Here is a 16,129-nt window from a genome sequence, read left to right as displayed (position 1 = left end):
GCCAGTGTGATGTCTGAATCCTGCTGGCCAGTGCTTCTTGCAGATCGGATGTATCTGCACCTGTTGTGTGGTCATACCTTGAATAATTTTGCAAGGGGAAACAATAGGTCAGTTGTGGGGTTATGACTTTGCCTTTGAGTTGCCCACTTCTTGCCTCAGTTTCAGTTCAATATACAGTGTATTCAATGCCTTAGATTTTAATTTCAGTGTAAATATTTTGATTGTGCTATATTTATGAGTATGCAGTACCAGACCACTTGTTTCTAAGTGTTGGCCTGTCAGCAGAAAAGAGAATTACTAAAATTACATCTGTCACAAGGGGGAAGCATTTGACTATCTTTAGTAACTGAGGAGTTCAGCAGGAGTGTTGACAGAATTCTGTGTTTCAAGATCTTTTCTTTCCTTTTCCTTTCTTCACTTACTCTTTAATATTCTAATTTCTATCTGTGCCCTCCTTGTCCTGTCCCCTTACCCCCTTTTTGTGTTCCTCCAGCCCTTCACCTGATTTAAGGCATAAAAGCTTCAACTTGTAGTCTTCATTTCACCCTCCTGTCTCTCCTAGTTCATTTTGAATTCTGAGTTACTTTGTTGATTCTGTTTCCTTGATGCCATAGATTGTATTGCTCCTGTGGCTACGGCAACAGGAGGTTGATAATAATGATAACAGCACAGCTAACATCCTGTCAGATTTTTCCTTCTTAAAGTGTCATAAATTAAGTAGGAGAAAAGTAAATGCCTGTTTTATTTTCAGACTCTGCTGTGCTGATAAGTCAGTAGGTACTGAGCAGGAAAATGAGAAGAAAGAAGTGGAAATGCTGTGCAGTTAATGGGGGGGGAGAAGGGGGTGGAGGTGGGGGGTGGAATTATAAAGGGACTCACTGCTCATTGCTTGAAACATGTAACTGATAGCAGGGACAAATGTGTGACTGCCACTCCAATGAGTGATGCTGCATGAATGTCCCGAATGAAGACCTTGCTAAAATGCAGAGCTCATACAGGAAATATCTGTGGAAAAGAATCTCAGTGATTTTAAACATTACACAGCTCCTTAGGGTCTCACCTGCAGAGCAGGCCGGGTCATATGTGAGATGTGAAAATAAGCTCTAATGAGGAATGTAGCTAATGAATGGCATGTGTTGATTTCTGAGCTGGTTGGCTTCTACTGCCTGTTTGCCAGAGCAAGAGCAGTAGGCACTATAGGTTCACTTAACTGTCATCAGCAGAAAGGTTAGAAAATCATGTCTGTGGTGCGTGGAACTTAAACTAATGTTATATTTCCTGTACTAATCTCAGTTACTGCCAAGTCTTTATTGATAATTTTGTCGCTTTGTTTATTTCATTTTGAGAGAGAAGAAAATGTGTGGGTCTGGATGAATACAAAATAGCTGTATCTTAGTTTAAGTAGTTTATGATATTTAATCACCCTTTGTTTGGAGAACACACTGAACAAAATCAATCCTTTTCTTTAGAAATTATTGGTTTATTCTTCATTTTCATGAATAATTGCTGCAATCATAGAAAACTATTATTAATACAGCAAAATTAGTATGTAAATATGCATAAAGACCTACATGTGAATACTTAATCAGCATTTAAGTACCCAAATTCTTCATTCAAAAATAAGGAGATAGATGCATTGTGGATTTGCCAGAATGAGGTTTTTTGTTTGCATTAATAGTTCCTTTCAGAAGCCTGTACCACATTTAGTCATTTTAGCCTCCGAGTAGGCAATGAATTGTGACTTAACTCATTTGAAATAGATGTGCAGAAGTATTAGTAAAGGATTGCCTGTTTAAAACCTATGTTTCTGGTTAGATCTTTCCTGGACAGTCTGAAGTACTAGGCGTGTTTATAAGAGCATTGTGTTTATAAGAGGAGGATGTTCTGCCAGTTTACATGAATGATGCTGCTTTCTTGTCCTACACTGTTTGTTCAGTAGCTGTTTCAATAGGATAGCCAGGCACTTAAGGTGAGTTTTTATACAATTACTGTGTATACTTCATGCAATAAGTGAACATTACAGAAAGTGCATTAGGCAAAAGGAAAAGCCTTGGCCTCCCCATATTAAGAAGTTTTGAATAGTTTAGTATTGTAAAAATTACTAGAGAGAATGTCTTTTTTTCTACTGCTGTTCATTCTCACACATATGATTTGACATGAGGAACCATCTTTATAGCTGTATTGTTAATTGCACATCTTCATGTATTTTTTGTGGGTAAAAGTTGCTCTTTTTTTTTCTTCTTCCTCTATTTTCCAGGGTACATTTGATGATTACTTGGAGTTGTTTTTACAGTTTGGCTACGTCAGTCTTTTCTCGTGTGTTTATCCACTGGCTGCTGTCTTTGCAGTGTTAAACAACGTCACAGAGATATATTCTGATGCCTTAAAAATGTGCAGAGTTTACAAGCGTCCATTTGCAGAACCCACAGCCAATATTGGCGTTTGGCAGGTAATCTTTGTTTCTTTTTTAATCATTTATTATAAATGACTTTTTACCAGATTTAAGCTGTGTGTTTCATCATTAGCTGCTTTCAACTTCTGGTAGGTATTTTGTCATGTTCAGTGTCATATGATACTATCCCATCCCACTGTAGCACATTTTGTGAGGTTTTCAACCATGTGTAATTTTCAGTTGCCTTTGAATAGAAATAAATCCTTTCATTAGTCCTTTTATGCCTATATGTTGTGATTCTGTTGCAATACTGACAAAGCAAAGCTGCCAGGTACTGCCTAGTAATTTAGAGCAAAAGTATTCTGAAATTGGTAACATCTGAAGCCATCTCAGAAGCATGGAACTCATGTCACATAGTTTCAGAAAACTGAAGGATAGGTAAATACTTTGAATCCTGAGTCATGCTTGGCTGAGTGCTCTTGTGGTTACTGGTACTCAAGCTAACAAAATAGCTTAGATCTGTATGTAGAGGCTGTTCTTTCCTATAGTGTAATCTACTTAAAGAGTTTCACACTAGAAAAAGTTGATTAGGGATTTTCTCACCTCAGTTGTTACCTCAGAGGTTTTTATGGTAAGAAGGAAGGATAGTCAGTCATCCAAAGATGTAAGTTTTCTGTAGCAGCAATGTGAAGTAAGCTGGAGGAAAGGTCTAGGAGATGATCTGTGTTCTAGTTTAAGCTTTCTGTTGATACATGGTGAAGACAGAGGACAGAATAAAATAGTAGTTTGCTTAATTTTATTTTAGCAATCTATTCTACATGGGAAATTAGAGCACTGGCTGAAATATTTCTGTTAAAGAAACACTGAGATTATTATATCACAGGAGCTGAATCAACAGCTTACTGCCAAGGAGAAAGTTACTTCTGCTAATTCATTGTGATAATTGCTACATTTCCATATCAGCTTTTCATATTCAAGAGAGGACCTTGGAATGAGTAATCACTGTATTGCAAAAGCAATTGTTGTACTGTATTTTCAGGCATTTTGTGGGAACTTGATACACAAGTGCTTCCCAGACTTGCATATGTTTAAATGTAAATCAATCTTTCAACAAATTCAACTACTTTCAGCTTGAAAAACTGATTGCTATTTTAGAAGGGTTCTGAACTATCCCTGCATTTTCTGATTCCTTAACATAAGAACAAAACAAACCAGAGTGCTGGGACAGTTAGTTCCTCTGCTTTTTGCCTTTTTTTCTTTTGTTTAGAAAAAAATATGTGCTCAAGAGTACAACTGTAGAACGATGTGCAGTCTTTTGTGTGTTCAGATTGAGTCGTGAAGATACCAAGGTTAAGACTGCTTTCCTGACCGTGTTATTTATTTATTTATTTTCCCAATGGATCATTCTGAATTCTTTCAGGAGGTGATATGATATTAGCTCCATCTAGGATGTTTCTGCTCTTTAAATACACATACATACACAGATACTTTAAATTACGGAAAAAATCAGGGTTGCCAGCTTGCTTTGTGGTATTACAAACCTTGTTGTGGTTGTGTTGTTGCCTGCTTTTATGGTTGACATAGTGTAGATGACTTGCCAAACTAGTCTACGTTGTAGAAGTCAAAAGATGGAGAGGAAAAAAAGAAGTAATGACTCCTCTGAGGATTTCATAGAGAGGGAGGGAGAAATTTTATAGAGCAATTTGGGGACTGGTAAACCAGAGATAATGGTCGTAACGGTGAATGTGTTTGTGTCTTCTTTCAGTTGGCTTTTGAAACTATGAGTGTAATCTCAGTAGTTACTAACTGCATACTGATTGGAATGTCTCCACAAGTGAATGCCCTTTTCCCAGACTCAAAAATGGACCTTGTTCTGACTGTGGCTTTGGTAGAGGTAAGTCTGACTTCAAGTAGTGTTCAGATACGTGTTTTAGTAGGAAACAATGTGAAGAACAGTGGAAACCATACCAGTAAGTAGATGAAAATCTGCTTATTTTAAAAGGATTTGAAAGCTTGCTCTGCCAAATAAGTGTTTAAACCTTGCTTTATTTTCTGTGCTTTCTTGGAATGTTGTTGCTATACTTTTGCAGTACATTCTTCATCTTTATGAATGTTTCCAATAATGACTTGTCTGAAACAAGTATGTATTAGGACTAAGTACTAGTGATTGTAAAACCATTTGAATTTTATGTTTTCCTAATTCTATATAGTAAATTCTCGAGTTTCTTTTCAGGCAAATGGCTGGCCATTTAATATCTTAAGAGATTGTAGATCATTGTCCTTATGTATCTTCCTGTTGGAAATTTCTTGCAAGAAATGTAAAATGTCTGTGAGCAGGACTCTGTTCCTTGATAGGCTATAGAAGAATATCAGCATTTTTGTGTATGATCATGTACCATTGTGCAATTCCTGTGCTTTATTTAGGTAGCTCTTGGAATTTCATTTAAACAGTGCATCTCAAACACATTATCTATAAATCATATGGAAAGGAGAATAAAGCAAATAAAGGAATAAATGAAAGGAAGGAAGTCTGAAAAGATAATCCTGAAAGGAGAAATGACAAAAATGTTCTTTTATATGAAGAAACAACGTGGAGAAGTTTTGTAGCGCAAGGTACAGGGTGACATTTGGAACAGTTCTCCGAAGTGAAAGACATTCTGAATATCTATATCTATATGTTAAATTACAAAAATGACTCCAACAAGGATAGTTTTTCCTTCTGTTGAAGGCAGCTCCTATTGTATAGATGGATGTGTTCTCAGTTACAGTAATAATTTTTAACTGTAGTTCGTTGAAGGTTTTTCAAGTAAAAACACTGATTTCAAGAGGAAGGAAGGGAGAATGACTAGATGCTGTGGGACTGCAATCAGTTTCAGCAACAGCATGATTTTTGGTAGCTTAGGGAGATGGGTATATTTTTGCCTTCTCTACCTGGGAACCTGTTTTATCTGTTGCACTGGCATTTTCTTTTATCTGGTGCATGATGAATCAGATCAGGGAGCTGATTTGACAGAAGCTGTCTGATCCAGTTCACTGGTGAAAGGGAGAAGGGCAGAAACAGTGCTGTACGGAAGGCAGTATTGCCCTTTATAGCAGCGCTGTAGGTTTCTGCTGGATTAAATCTGTGGAACTGCAGCACCGCAGAGTCTCTCCTGTAAATCTTGTTTCATCTAGAGGAAGATAGCTAACCTACGAGAGGAACACAAATCTCACATTACTGACACTATTCACACACACGTTTGCTGTATTTATTAATGATAGTTGTGCATATTACTTGTAAAAACAATGCAGATACAGAATACATTACACAAAGTCTCTAATACAAACCTGGTGCTTTTTAATCACAGCACTGTCAGGGTAGGAAAAAATTCTGTTGCATGTGCCAGGTTGTCAACAGAAGAGCTTTTTAGATCACCTACTAGAGATTTTGTGCTGAAGAATGATAGAGTTATTTTATTTTCTGGTGCTTGCTGCAGATGGAGGTGAGAATTTTACGGTGTATCTGGGCTGTGTTGACAACGGTTTGGCAGGCAGTGTGAAGATGTTAAGGAATACAAGAAACTTACTTTTGTAGGCTATGTGTGCTTTCACGTGTTCAGTGGATGGGGTAACCTACTTAAATCTTAGCTGTCATTAAATGTTTTTGTCGGGTTTAAGTCATTGAGACTCCAGTTGAATATTTATACCTGGTTTGATGCAAAGCTAAACAGAGGAAGTATCATTCTTACCAAGCAAAGCATAGGTGGTAACAGTGACCTGAATTTTATTTTTTTCCTAAAAATGCTGGTATTTGCTAATGATGATACTAATCTCTTTCAAATGAAAATGTGTTTACCTGGCAGGATTTGACATCGCTTAGTAGAGATGTGAAGAAGAATGTTTGATACTTTTATAAGCATTCTATGCCAAGCACTTGCAGGTTTGTGCAAAATAATTTTCCATTAACAATGCTGAATCTACTGTTGCCTACATTTTATGAGCATACATGTTATATCACCAAAGCAAGTGCTAATTAAATACGATAAATCAGTATACAGTTGATAGTAAACAATACTAAGCATTAAAAGAATAACATTTAATAATGTTGAAGTATTAAAACAGCGATTTTGCTTTTTGAACAGTTGACCTATTTTTATCAGTCCAACATCTGCTTCCATGGCAACATAGTTTGAACCTGGAGCAGAATCATGAAACTCCCCTCTTTTGCTTATGAATGGATGCTAAGTGAGTGAAGCAAGTGTAGTTTTCAAACAAAGAAGTAGGTACATGCTATGAAAGTGGAAAACAGTAGGCCCTTATTATCATTCTTCTAAAAGAGTTAAGTCCCATAGTTGGTTTAGTTCTTCACGCTCTACCATAGGTATTTTCTTTGTGAACCTCCTGCGCAAAGTAAGAAGCAAAGTTAAAACAAGATATAACCTAATTTAGCAGCACTTTTGTTTCTTTCGTTCTTCGAAAATTAATGTCACAGAGCTTTATTCTTGATAACTACTTAAAGTGTATGGGAGTCTAAATTAGAAAGAAGAATGCTAATGAAACTGCTTTCAGTTTCTACTCTGAAAGCTGAGTTCCAGAAATCAGTTACATGTCCAACACTTAGTAGTAGAGTGGTTGTGTTTTTGTTTTTGTTTTAAGTCATCCACCGATAGGAGTCTCTGTAAAAATTTATACCAATGAATCCTAAACTCCAAAAGTTATTCATTTTGCATCCAGCACTCAAATGGTGAACTTTTATGCTGAAGTGAATGCAGTCAGGATGTTCTACATCACACAAAGGCATTTGTGGATAAGTTTGGAAATGCTGAAGAGTAACACAGGGCTATTTTGATAGCTGTAATATAAAATCTGATCGTATAGTTTATGAATATGGTTTTAGGAAGAATGTAATTATTTCTGGTGTAGATAAAAATGAGGACCATAGTGTAAGGGTAGGGCTGGGATATTTGTAGCAACAATGGCTTAATAAACATTTGGGCCATAGCAGTTTGGTTTCACAGAGTCTCCTTCTGTGGGAATATTGAAGACCTTTTCTGGATGCCGGCCTGTGTGACTTACTGCAGGGTACTTGCCTTTGCAGGGAGGTTGGACTTGATGACCTCTTTGGGTCCCTTCTAACCCTTGTAATTCTTTGATAGCTGATGTTTAAAGTTATTTATTTATTTAATTTTATTTTATTAGGAAAATGTACTGGATGAAATATTTTTCAGTGGCTTTGTTTGTGCTTATCTCCTTGTAACTTTCTATAAGTTGCAGTGGGTGTTCTTTCTTTGTCCTCGGTGCATTTGCTCTTTAATCAGAGAAAATTAATGATCAGTTTTGGAGACACATGGACAACACTTGGCTTTCTTACTGCTGAAACTTTTCAGCAATGGTGTTCAGATATTTGCTTATCTGTCTGCTTCTGCTTTCCTGTGGCAGCGTAGCCTTTTCATACTGGTAATGCATACTTGCATGCGTGTGTACTGCTTGAGGGTGTTTCATTTATAGTGTCAAGTTGGAATACTGCTACTTCATTTGCAGCTTGAGTAGTTTGTCAGTTTTCAGGTACAAATATAAATGCTATTTACTACTAAGTATTTGATGTGTGGATTAAATTAATTTCTGACTGACAGTTTGATTTGATGTAAAGAAGTTAACTGTAGAAAAAGTGATTATCTCTGATGAATAAATATTAATTGGAAAGCTATATGTGCAGTTCTTTTCCTGAAATGTTTAATGATAAGATATAAAACTTACCGATAGCTTTGCAGATCTTTTTTAGGAAAGTACTTAGTAAGCTTACTCATCCAGCGTTTTATTCTAGTAACACAGATATTATAGCCAGCACCCATCTGCGCCTGCTATTGTGATGAAAATAGGAACATGTAGAAAGACTAATGGAAAAATGTACTTTATATAAATCATTAAATTATTTGGTTCATTGACGTATACATACGTAAAATAATCCTGCGTTGTTACCAATTCTGCATGTTAAAAAAGGTTAATCTCAGCCACTGGTGATTTCAATTAACTTACTGTTTCCATTTGAGAATTCCTCAGCAGCGAACAGCTTAATATGCATAGGAAATCAAATCTAAAAGTCTGCTTTAAAAAAAGAAAATATGCTTTCATTTTTAATAGTTTACAAAATGTTCACTTGAGTTTTGTATTTTATATTGGACTTGTAGATAAGCCACTGAAAGTTGGTTTATTCATAGATTTGCAATTCTGAACCGTAAAAATAGCTTTTTGATGTTTGAATTTCAAGCTGAAGCCATGTGAGAAAGAATTGGGAGATGCAGAGTTTAGCACTGGTTAAAAACAACAGGGGGAAGTTTCTGAAGGTTACTGTGGTATAAAAACATAGTATAGTGATCCTTCAGTTTAATTGGCAACATTTGATGGCTAAAAATGAACTCAAATTTCTGTGTGCTTTCTATAAACTGTACTTTTCAAGAGGTTGTTGGCACTGTAGGTTTAGTTTGAGACTGTAGATGTCAGATATTTTAGATATGTTAATATTCTTTTAACAGGGGAACAGATTGCTCCTCAGATTTTTTTCTCACCTCAGTGAAAGGTTCGGCTTCACAAGGAAGAAGGATTTACAGATTTGTCCCTTTAAAACTCTATAAAATGCTTACTGCTGAACCAAATTCCTGCAACCATATCAATGAAATAAAAGAAACACAACACAATTTTGTAGGCTGCACATTAACGCAACATGTTTTTAGTTCCAAAATCAAACTATATCACAGTTCTTTTTATTGCCATCTCACGTGGCTTTTGTTGTTATTGTTGGATTGGAGTCTGTTGGTTTTTTTTTTCCAATTAATGGCAAAATAAATGAAAGTAAATTCTTAGGCCTATGTAAGTTTGTAGATGCTGGTTGTATTTCCTAGCATGCTGGTATTATAGAAATGAAAACACATACTAACATCTATTTATTCTTAAATAGTGCAGTTGCTTTTTGAAATGTGGCCTTTTTTTTAGAAAAAAGCAGATTTTTTTCCAATAGGTTGATCAAGTAGTATGTGCAAAAAATAGCATAGCTAGGTTGGGTCATTGACTAATCTAGGCCAAATGGCAACAGAGGACAATGGAAGGCTGTATTCGTATAGCTAAATGTGTAGTCTTGTTTCCTCGGAATCAGTTCCCTCACTTTGTTGATTTGTGGTGTGAATCTTTTTAAGGTTTACTCATGACTGAAAATAGTAGAGGTTGAGAAATCAGTGCCATAGGAAGTACCCCAAGATCACTTCTTAGGAGAAGCAACAGTAGCAAAACAGGAATTCTCTTCCCTTGCTTTCAGCTGGGTGGGAGCACAAACAGGGGCTGCAAAAGGTATGAGGTGCTGATCTGCTAAAAGACATGAAATTTCCAGAAGGATCACAGCAACATTTTAAGACATGCAGGGATTCCTTGACTAATTTCAGCAGACATTAGTGTGTCTTCTGGAATTGTGCTTCATCATGAATTTAACGTCAGTTGGTACTTACAGACTGTATTTTTAAGCCATACCTATAATAGAAAGGATGGATGGAGACCATACTTCGGGAAGTCTTCCAGGAAGAGAGCATATCCCTTCACTATGCTAACAATGCTTCAGAAGTGTCAACCTGGAAAAATAACAGGAGAAGATTGAATGGAAATATTTTGTTTTCCATTCCTTCTGGGATTGTGTACAGTTGCCAAAATAAGGCAACTTCAAAAGGCGGTATGAATAGAGAACAGATCTTTGGAGACGATTACAAGACATTTTAAAGAGCTCATAAGAATCAGACATTCAGATCTCTTTAAAACCCACTTAAATTAATACTGCCCACAAAGAGGTTTCCTTTCATGTGTAAATGTTTCTTTCAGCTCAAGCCTGATCAGGATGTATGGCTTCCTGGCTTGCAGTTGGGGCTGTCAAACAAAAGACAAGTTAATACCTATTAATATTCATTGTTTACCTTCCACTTGATTGTTTATTAATTACTTAATGACAAGATGGGGTATGAACGTTCTGAACCACCTGGCTTTACAGCTATCCCAAAGGTTGGCTTAATATTTCATGAAACTGAATTGTTTTGTAAATAATGTATTAATTTATTCAATTAAACTATTTAAATAATTTTTTGCAAATGAGATATTCATAACTGTCAGAAAAAGCCTGGATAGTAGCATCTGCTAGAGAATACTTACAGCTATAGGATCTAGAAACCTTATTACCATACATCTGTGATGCATTTTGCAATAGCATTTTTGGGGTATTATTTTTGTTACAAGTCTTCCCTTTCCAGGGACTGTGATGCTCTTCCCATTTCCCAAGTTATACATAATTCTTTTATCTAAGGAGGCTCTTAGTTTAAAATAAAGAAAGAAATGAAAGAAACTCTGTGCACCATTTGAGGGTAAATCCAATTTGTCATTTGTATCTCCAAGATTCCTGAGAGTGAAAATGAGTGACTCTGAGCAGGTAAGGGAATCCCAAGGAAGAAAATGCAGGTTTTGCAACTGTAATTGGAGGAGAAACAGAGAACAGAAGTTGAATAGAAATGTCTTCAAATGGCAGGAGAAATCCAGTCATCCTTGGGTTGGAGCCTCTGTATTGTCTGTTAGATACGGACATCTTTCTTCAGGGAGCCTTAATGATGTGATATTTTGGCTTGCATATTTTCCATCTAGAAACTTGTGGAATAATTTGATTTTATGCATTATTTTCTACAGTAACTGCTAACACTCTGTGGTCTAGTGTGCTAAGATCTAATTTAGTATTAGTTTTACTGGCTTTGTTACACAGCTGCTCAATACAGTACATGTAATTAGTCACTTATTGGAAAAATGCAGCAGGAGTTACCCAATCTCTTCCAATCTGTTATAAAAAAATGTGCTAAATCAGTTGCTCTATCTTCCCCCCCCCCCCCCCCCCTCCCCACCTCAGGAGTAGTTCAAAAGCATCATTTGCTTTTTTAAACTGTAGATTTATTAAAAAAATAAAATTAAACCTCTCTGTTATTTGTTTGTTTGTGTTGTGGTTGGTCTGTTGTTGTTCACTGGGTGAAGAGACAAAACAGTGAAGCACTGGACAGAAAGGCTGATGCATACAAAGGGTTTTTTAATATTCTCTTTGCGTATGTTTTACTGAATGCAGACTGAAGTTGATGGTGAGTCATGATACAAAGTAAATGTCAGAAGAAGTGGGGTTTAATTATTTTTGCACCGAGTCTTTATCTTTTAGTGGAAGGAAGTGTCAATCCAGAACATCGCTCTTGTGATCAGAAATTACTGGTGTGATGTGTAAAATTTCAGAGGGATTTTTCATTAACTGTGGCAGTGAGCAAGGAGCCTGTTATGCTGCTGCTTTCTATTCCAGCGCCTTGAACGGTGCTTTTGATGTCATGAGTGATTGCTAATGTGTGCCTATAATCAGCTGAATCTCTACACTGAATTCCTACAAAGGAGATTCAGTTAGGAGCTGCTGGGAATTCATAACCATAATGTGTTTGATCAAGGTTAGTTTTAGTCAGAGGATTTGTCGTAAGATGTAGAGTGAGTGTGTATGACTGTGGGTGTGTTATGGGGATTACAGATAAACCAATATCAAATATGAGGGTGTCTATTATTCAACTTGAAATGTTATCTTACACTGTTTGCAGTGCTTGAGCTTATCCGAATCTCAGTTTTTTGTTCGGAAGTTCATAACCACTGCAAATTACTTTGTGTGAACTTGTTTTAAGATTAGGTGAAAAGGGAATAAAGGTCATTAAAATAAATGTTGAATTTTTTACAGTTATATATTATCAAATAAGTTACTGACCTCAAATACTTTCTTGCTGTATTTTTTTCTAACTTCCTTTTTTAACAAAAGAAGTCTGTACCAGATGTATTTGGTAACAGATAAAGCATTAATGTATCCTGAGGATCAGTAAGTTGGAAAAGTTGAAGTATTAGTTTAACTGGTTGCATTTGGCTGTCCTGCTTTATTTCTTATGTAACTGTAGAAGTTAGAGGGGCAAGCACAGAATCACAGAATTATCAAGGTTGGAAAAGACCTAGAAGATCATCCAGTCCAACCATTACCAATACTCCAACCATTACCAATACGAAGAAGAGAAAGAGAAGTAGAGAAATAATGATGTCTTTCCAGTAGTTTTCATGTCAATTTAAGTACCTAATTTGGGTAAATATCTATTATATTCTTAAGAAACATACTATGATGTGTTTATAGGGAAAATTTGAGGGTTTACTCCTTACACGTGAGTAACGAATCCACTATACAGCTTATAAAGTGTTTCTGTAAATGCTTTGATTTCTCTCTTTTTAATTGCAAGAATCTACTTTCAAGTTCTGTCTGCAAACTGTACTTACAGAGTCCAAAGTACATCAGGTAGTAAAAATGGTATGTGCTTCTATTCCTCCCAGTTCATTAATTGGACTTCCTACGTTTGGGTATGTCATAAGGTACAAATAGGTCTGCCTTTTTATGACGTTGAGTTTGGGTTAAGTGCATAGCTAGAAAGCCCCACATAGCACACAATGTCACTGCTCATTTCGTAGATAGTAGTGACCACATTTCTGTGACTGCTGTGTCTTTTTATTGGTGCAGTGAAATTAGGAGTTTTGAGTATGCTGTCAGTTGAGCTTTGTACCATTTTTTCTGTGAATCTTCTCCCCTCCCTCCTTCTGTCCCTGTTTCTAAAGGTGGGGTGAATAGCAGTAATGGCAGGCTGCTTTTCTCTGCCCCTTCCCCAGTCATAGATTAATCTCTGAGTTACTCAGTTGAAATAAAAGAATAATGAAATTAATAAAATGAGTGCAGCAATGAGTCAAAAGCTGTGTGTTGTAAAATGTGTTCAGAAGCGTCAAAGTACATACAGTTGTATGATACATTTCTCAGATTTTAGCCAGGAAAGCTATTTACTACAATTGCCTTTCTAATACACACGCTGAAGAAAAAGGAAAAGAGATTGCATCTTCCTTTGCAGTGTCACATTGTATTAAAAACTGCAGCTGTATCATTGCTCAGCTTGCCTCTGAAGACATCTGAGCCGCAGAGATGCAGTGGGCGATAGGTGCATCATCTTAAAAGCTATAAAGTGAGACAGATAAGCTTCTTTTGATCCCACAAAGAAATTGTAGTTAATACGTAAACAGTTGCATTGTGGGTTTGTTTGTTTTTTAAGTTTGGTAGAAGGCTTACAACTTTCCTATCTCTCTGTCGAACAAAAGAAGCCTCCTAACCTGTCACTTTTCATTAACACATTGTCTGGAGATTTTGCTGTGGTGTGATAGTATTAATGCAATTCTGCTGGTGCAGCCATGTTCTTATGCATATAAAATATGTAACATGCAGTGATAGTGTTGATTATTTATTTATTTATTTTGTCATAAAGTCAAGATACACAAGTCCCATACACTCTTTTTTTTTGATCAGAAAATAGTGTTTTCTCTATGATAAACAATTAGTGTTATATCAAGGCAAGCCTGTGTTAAAATATGTGCATGAAAGGTAAAAATGTTTACGTAGGCCAAAAAGCAAATTACTTAGTTCTTGTGTTGCCAGAATTTTGTTGGCAATTTCTAAAGAAGGCTTCATGTTATATTCTACCTGATAGACTGATGGTGAGCCACAGTTTGCTGTGGTGACCTGTGCTCAAAACAGGAAGATTTGAGGTGTTTTCTTAGTTAAGGAGCGTTCTGTGCAGGGTGGCAAGTAAACTTTTGCAGCATTGTCTCTTTCATTCTAACAGTCTGTGAGACTGCAAATGCACCGAGGTGCTGTCAGTGAGCCATTACAAATGGCGAGTCATTAAAAATAAAGCATAATCTCTAAATGTGGCCAAACTCAAGATAATCCATTTCATTAGAATTGCTGTGAATGTACAAACATGTGCCAATTTGCTAATCTAAAATTCAGGTATTTTGTAGTATGCTGGTGTTCTGTGGCAACATAGTATTCAAGAGTATTTGACGGTTTCAGGTCTGATGGCGGTTTCAGGTCTGATAACGTTTGAAATGGATTTGGTATTTGAGAGTAGATTTCTGGTGCCTTGGCAGCACTTTACCAATCCAAATGCAAATCACTGCCACAAACATCGGCCAGAGTTGGTGGTGTTTCTGTTTTCAAGTCACTGAGTAGGGTTTAAAACCAGAGTAAGAATAGATAAAGAAAAGCAAGAAAGTCCAGTGGCTTAGAATGAAAAGAAAATGAGCATTCACTTGTGATTCTGGTAGTCAGAGGGTTAGAATTAAATGCTGGTGTGGTAGAGTTCATTATCTGCGTATGTGTCTTAAATATTCTTAAAATCTGTAGAATTCTGTGATGTGGAAGATGTGAAATTATTTTTGTACCTTTGTTGACAGTCCTGTTCTTTGTTGATTGTGTTTCTGTCCCTGGATTTAACAACTAACTCAGATAAAGCAAGTTTATCACCTTGAATGGATAGTTTTCAAAAGGGCTCTGCAGATATGCCATTAGTGGCTGAACTCCAGTTGGGAGGTACTATGACAGTAAGATTTTATCTTAGAGAAGAGGTGAGTAGAAATTATAAATAAGGTAGTAGTTGTCATGTTTCTTCAACCACTAGAGGTCTTATTTGTATAACAGTGCAAAGTGTTCTTGAGAAGCTTGCCTTGATGCAGCTTTCTAGTGGTTCACGTGATCCAAGAAAAGCAGAGAAGACATACAGGAGTGTGACACTGAAGAGATAGGTAACAGACTATGAAGTTAAGAATGTTGTGAACTAGGAATTTGATATTTCTGGTTCTTCTGGATCCAGAAAATGAAATGAAAGATTGCATCTCAATCTACAGCTAGACATAGGGGCTGATTATGAAGTAAGACAAGACTTGAGGAAAAATGTATTTAATCAAATATGTTGTTAAAGAGTTTTGTCATTTATCTAAACTGTGCTTAAAGAACCTCTTTCGCATAGCCATGTATTTTTGACATTGATTGTGTTATGTTCATTTCTTCTTTTCTTTTGCTTTTGGTCACAGATGAACTTTTATTCATCTTTGCAATCTGTGCAAACATGCCAAGATACTTCCTTAGGCATCTGCTTAATATGGAATGTGCCTCATTCACAGGGCCTGTGAGAATCTCAGTGCAAATATCCTCATTTTATTTCTGTTCATGCAGCCTGAATCATAAAGGCAGCATATAGCATTTCTTTTGGCACTTTCTAGGAGCCTTTCTTTTGTTTTTAAACATTATTTGGCAGTTACTTGGCTTGTCAGCACAGAATCTGTAGAGACAGCTTTCTCAAAAGCTGCTACTAGCTTAGGGGTTTTGCATACATATGCTCTTAAAATTAACTTCTGCAAAACTGAACTTGGTCTGGTTCTGTTCTTTTGTGTGGAGGTCCTGCAAATTTTGTTTAGTGAGTCTTAAAATGTGCAGATGTCACCCCACATTCTGAGCCTGTGATTAACAGGTGGGGAACAATGTAGAAAATACAGCTTTGCATTTTCTCAGTACTCTGTAGTTATAGTTTGAGAAAGAAATTTTGTGTAACTCGATTATATACCAGAGTTCTTGCAGGTGCCAGCATTAGTTACACAACTGGTAATTTAATGGAAAGTTTTGTGAAAGAAGAAGAAATTTTTTACAAAGCAAAACAACTTTCCTCGTTAACTCCCACTGAAAATCAAGGGGAAAAAAAAAAGAATGGTGGTCTAATTTTTATTTCAGTTTTGTTCATTGATATTTCTTTTTCAGCGGAAGCCATCTGTTTGGAGTTCTAACAGTCTGTACCGCTACAGCACTCTATTTCT

General features: G+C 36.4%; 1 protein-coding gene across 4 annotated transcripts in view; it reads left to right on the top strand.

Moving 5' to 3' along the window:
* ANO10 (anoctamin 10) overlaps window positions 1–16,129 on the top strand; it is a 102,041-nt gene that overhangs the window by 13,500 nt on the left and 72,412 nt on the right. For all 4 annotated transcript variants that reach the window (XM_015853937.3, XM_015853936.3, XM_085538295.1 and 1 more), the window contains exons 10-11: window positions 2,258–2,449; window positions 4,158–4,286. In XM_015853937.3, coding sequence (XP_015709423.2) covers window positions 2,258–2,449; window positions 4,158–4,286 — 321 coding nt within the window. The remainder of the gene's footprint in view (window positions 1–2,257; window positions 2,450–4,157; window positions 4,287–16,129) is intronic.

Source organism: Coturnix japonica, chromosome 2 (genome assembly GCF_054131305.1).
Source record: "Coturnix japonica strain WE chromosome 2, WE-NBRP24, whole genome shotgun sequence".
Classification (NCBI taxonomy): Eukaryota; Metazoa; Chordata; class Aves; order Galliformes; family Phasianidae; genus Coturnix; species Coturnix japonica.
Note: the sequence above shows the minus strand (reverse complement) of the source record. Positions and strands in the feature narration are given on the sequence as shown.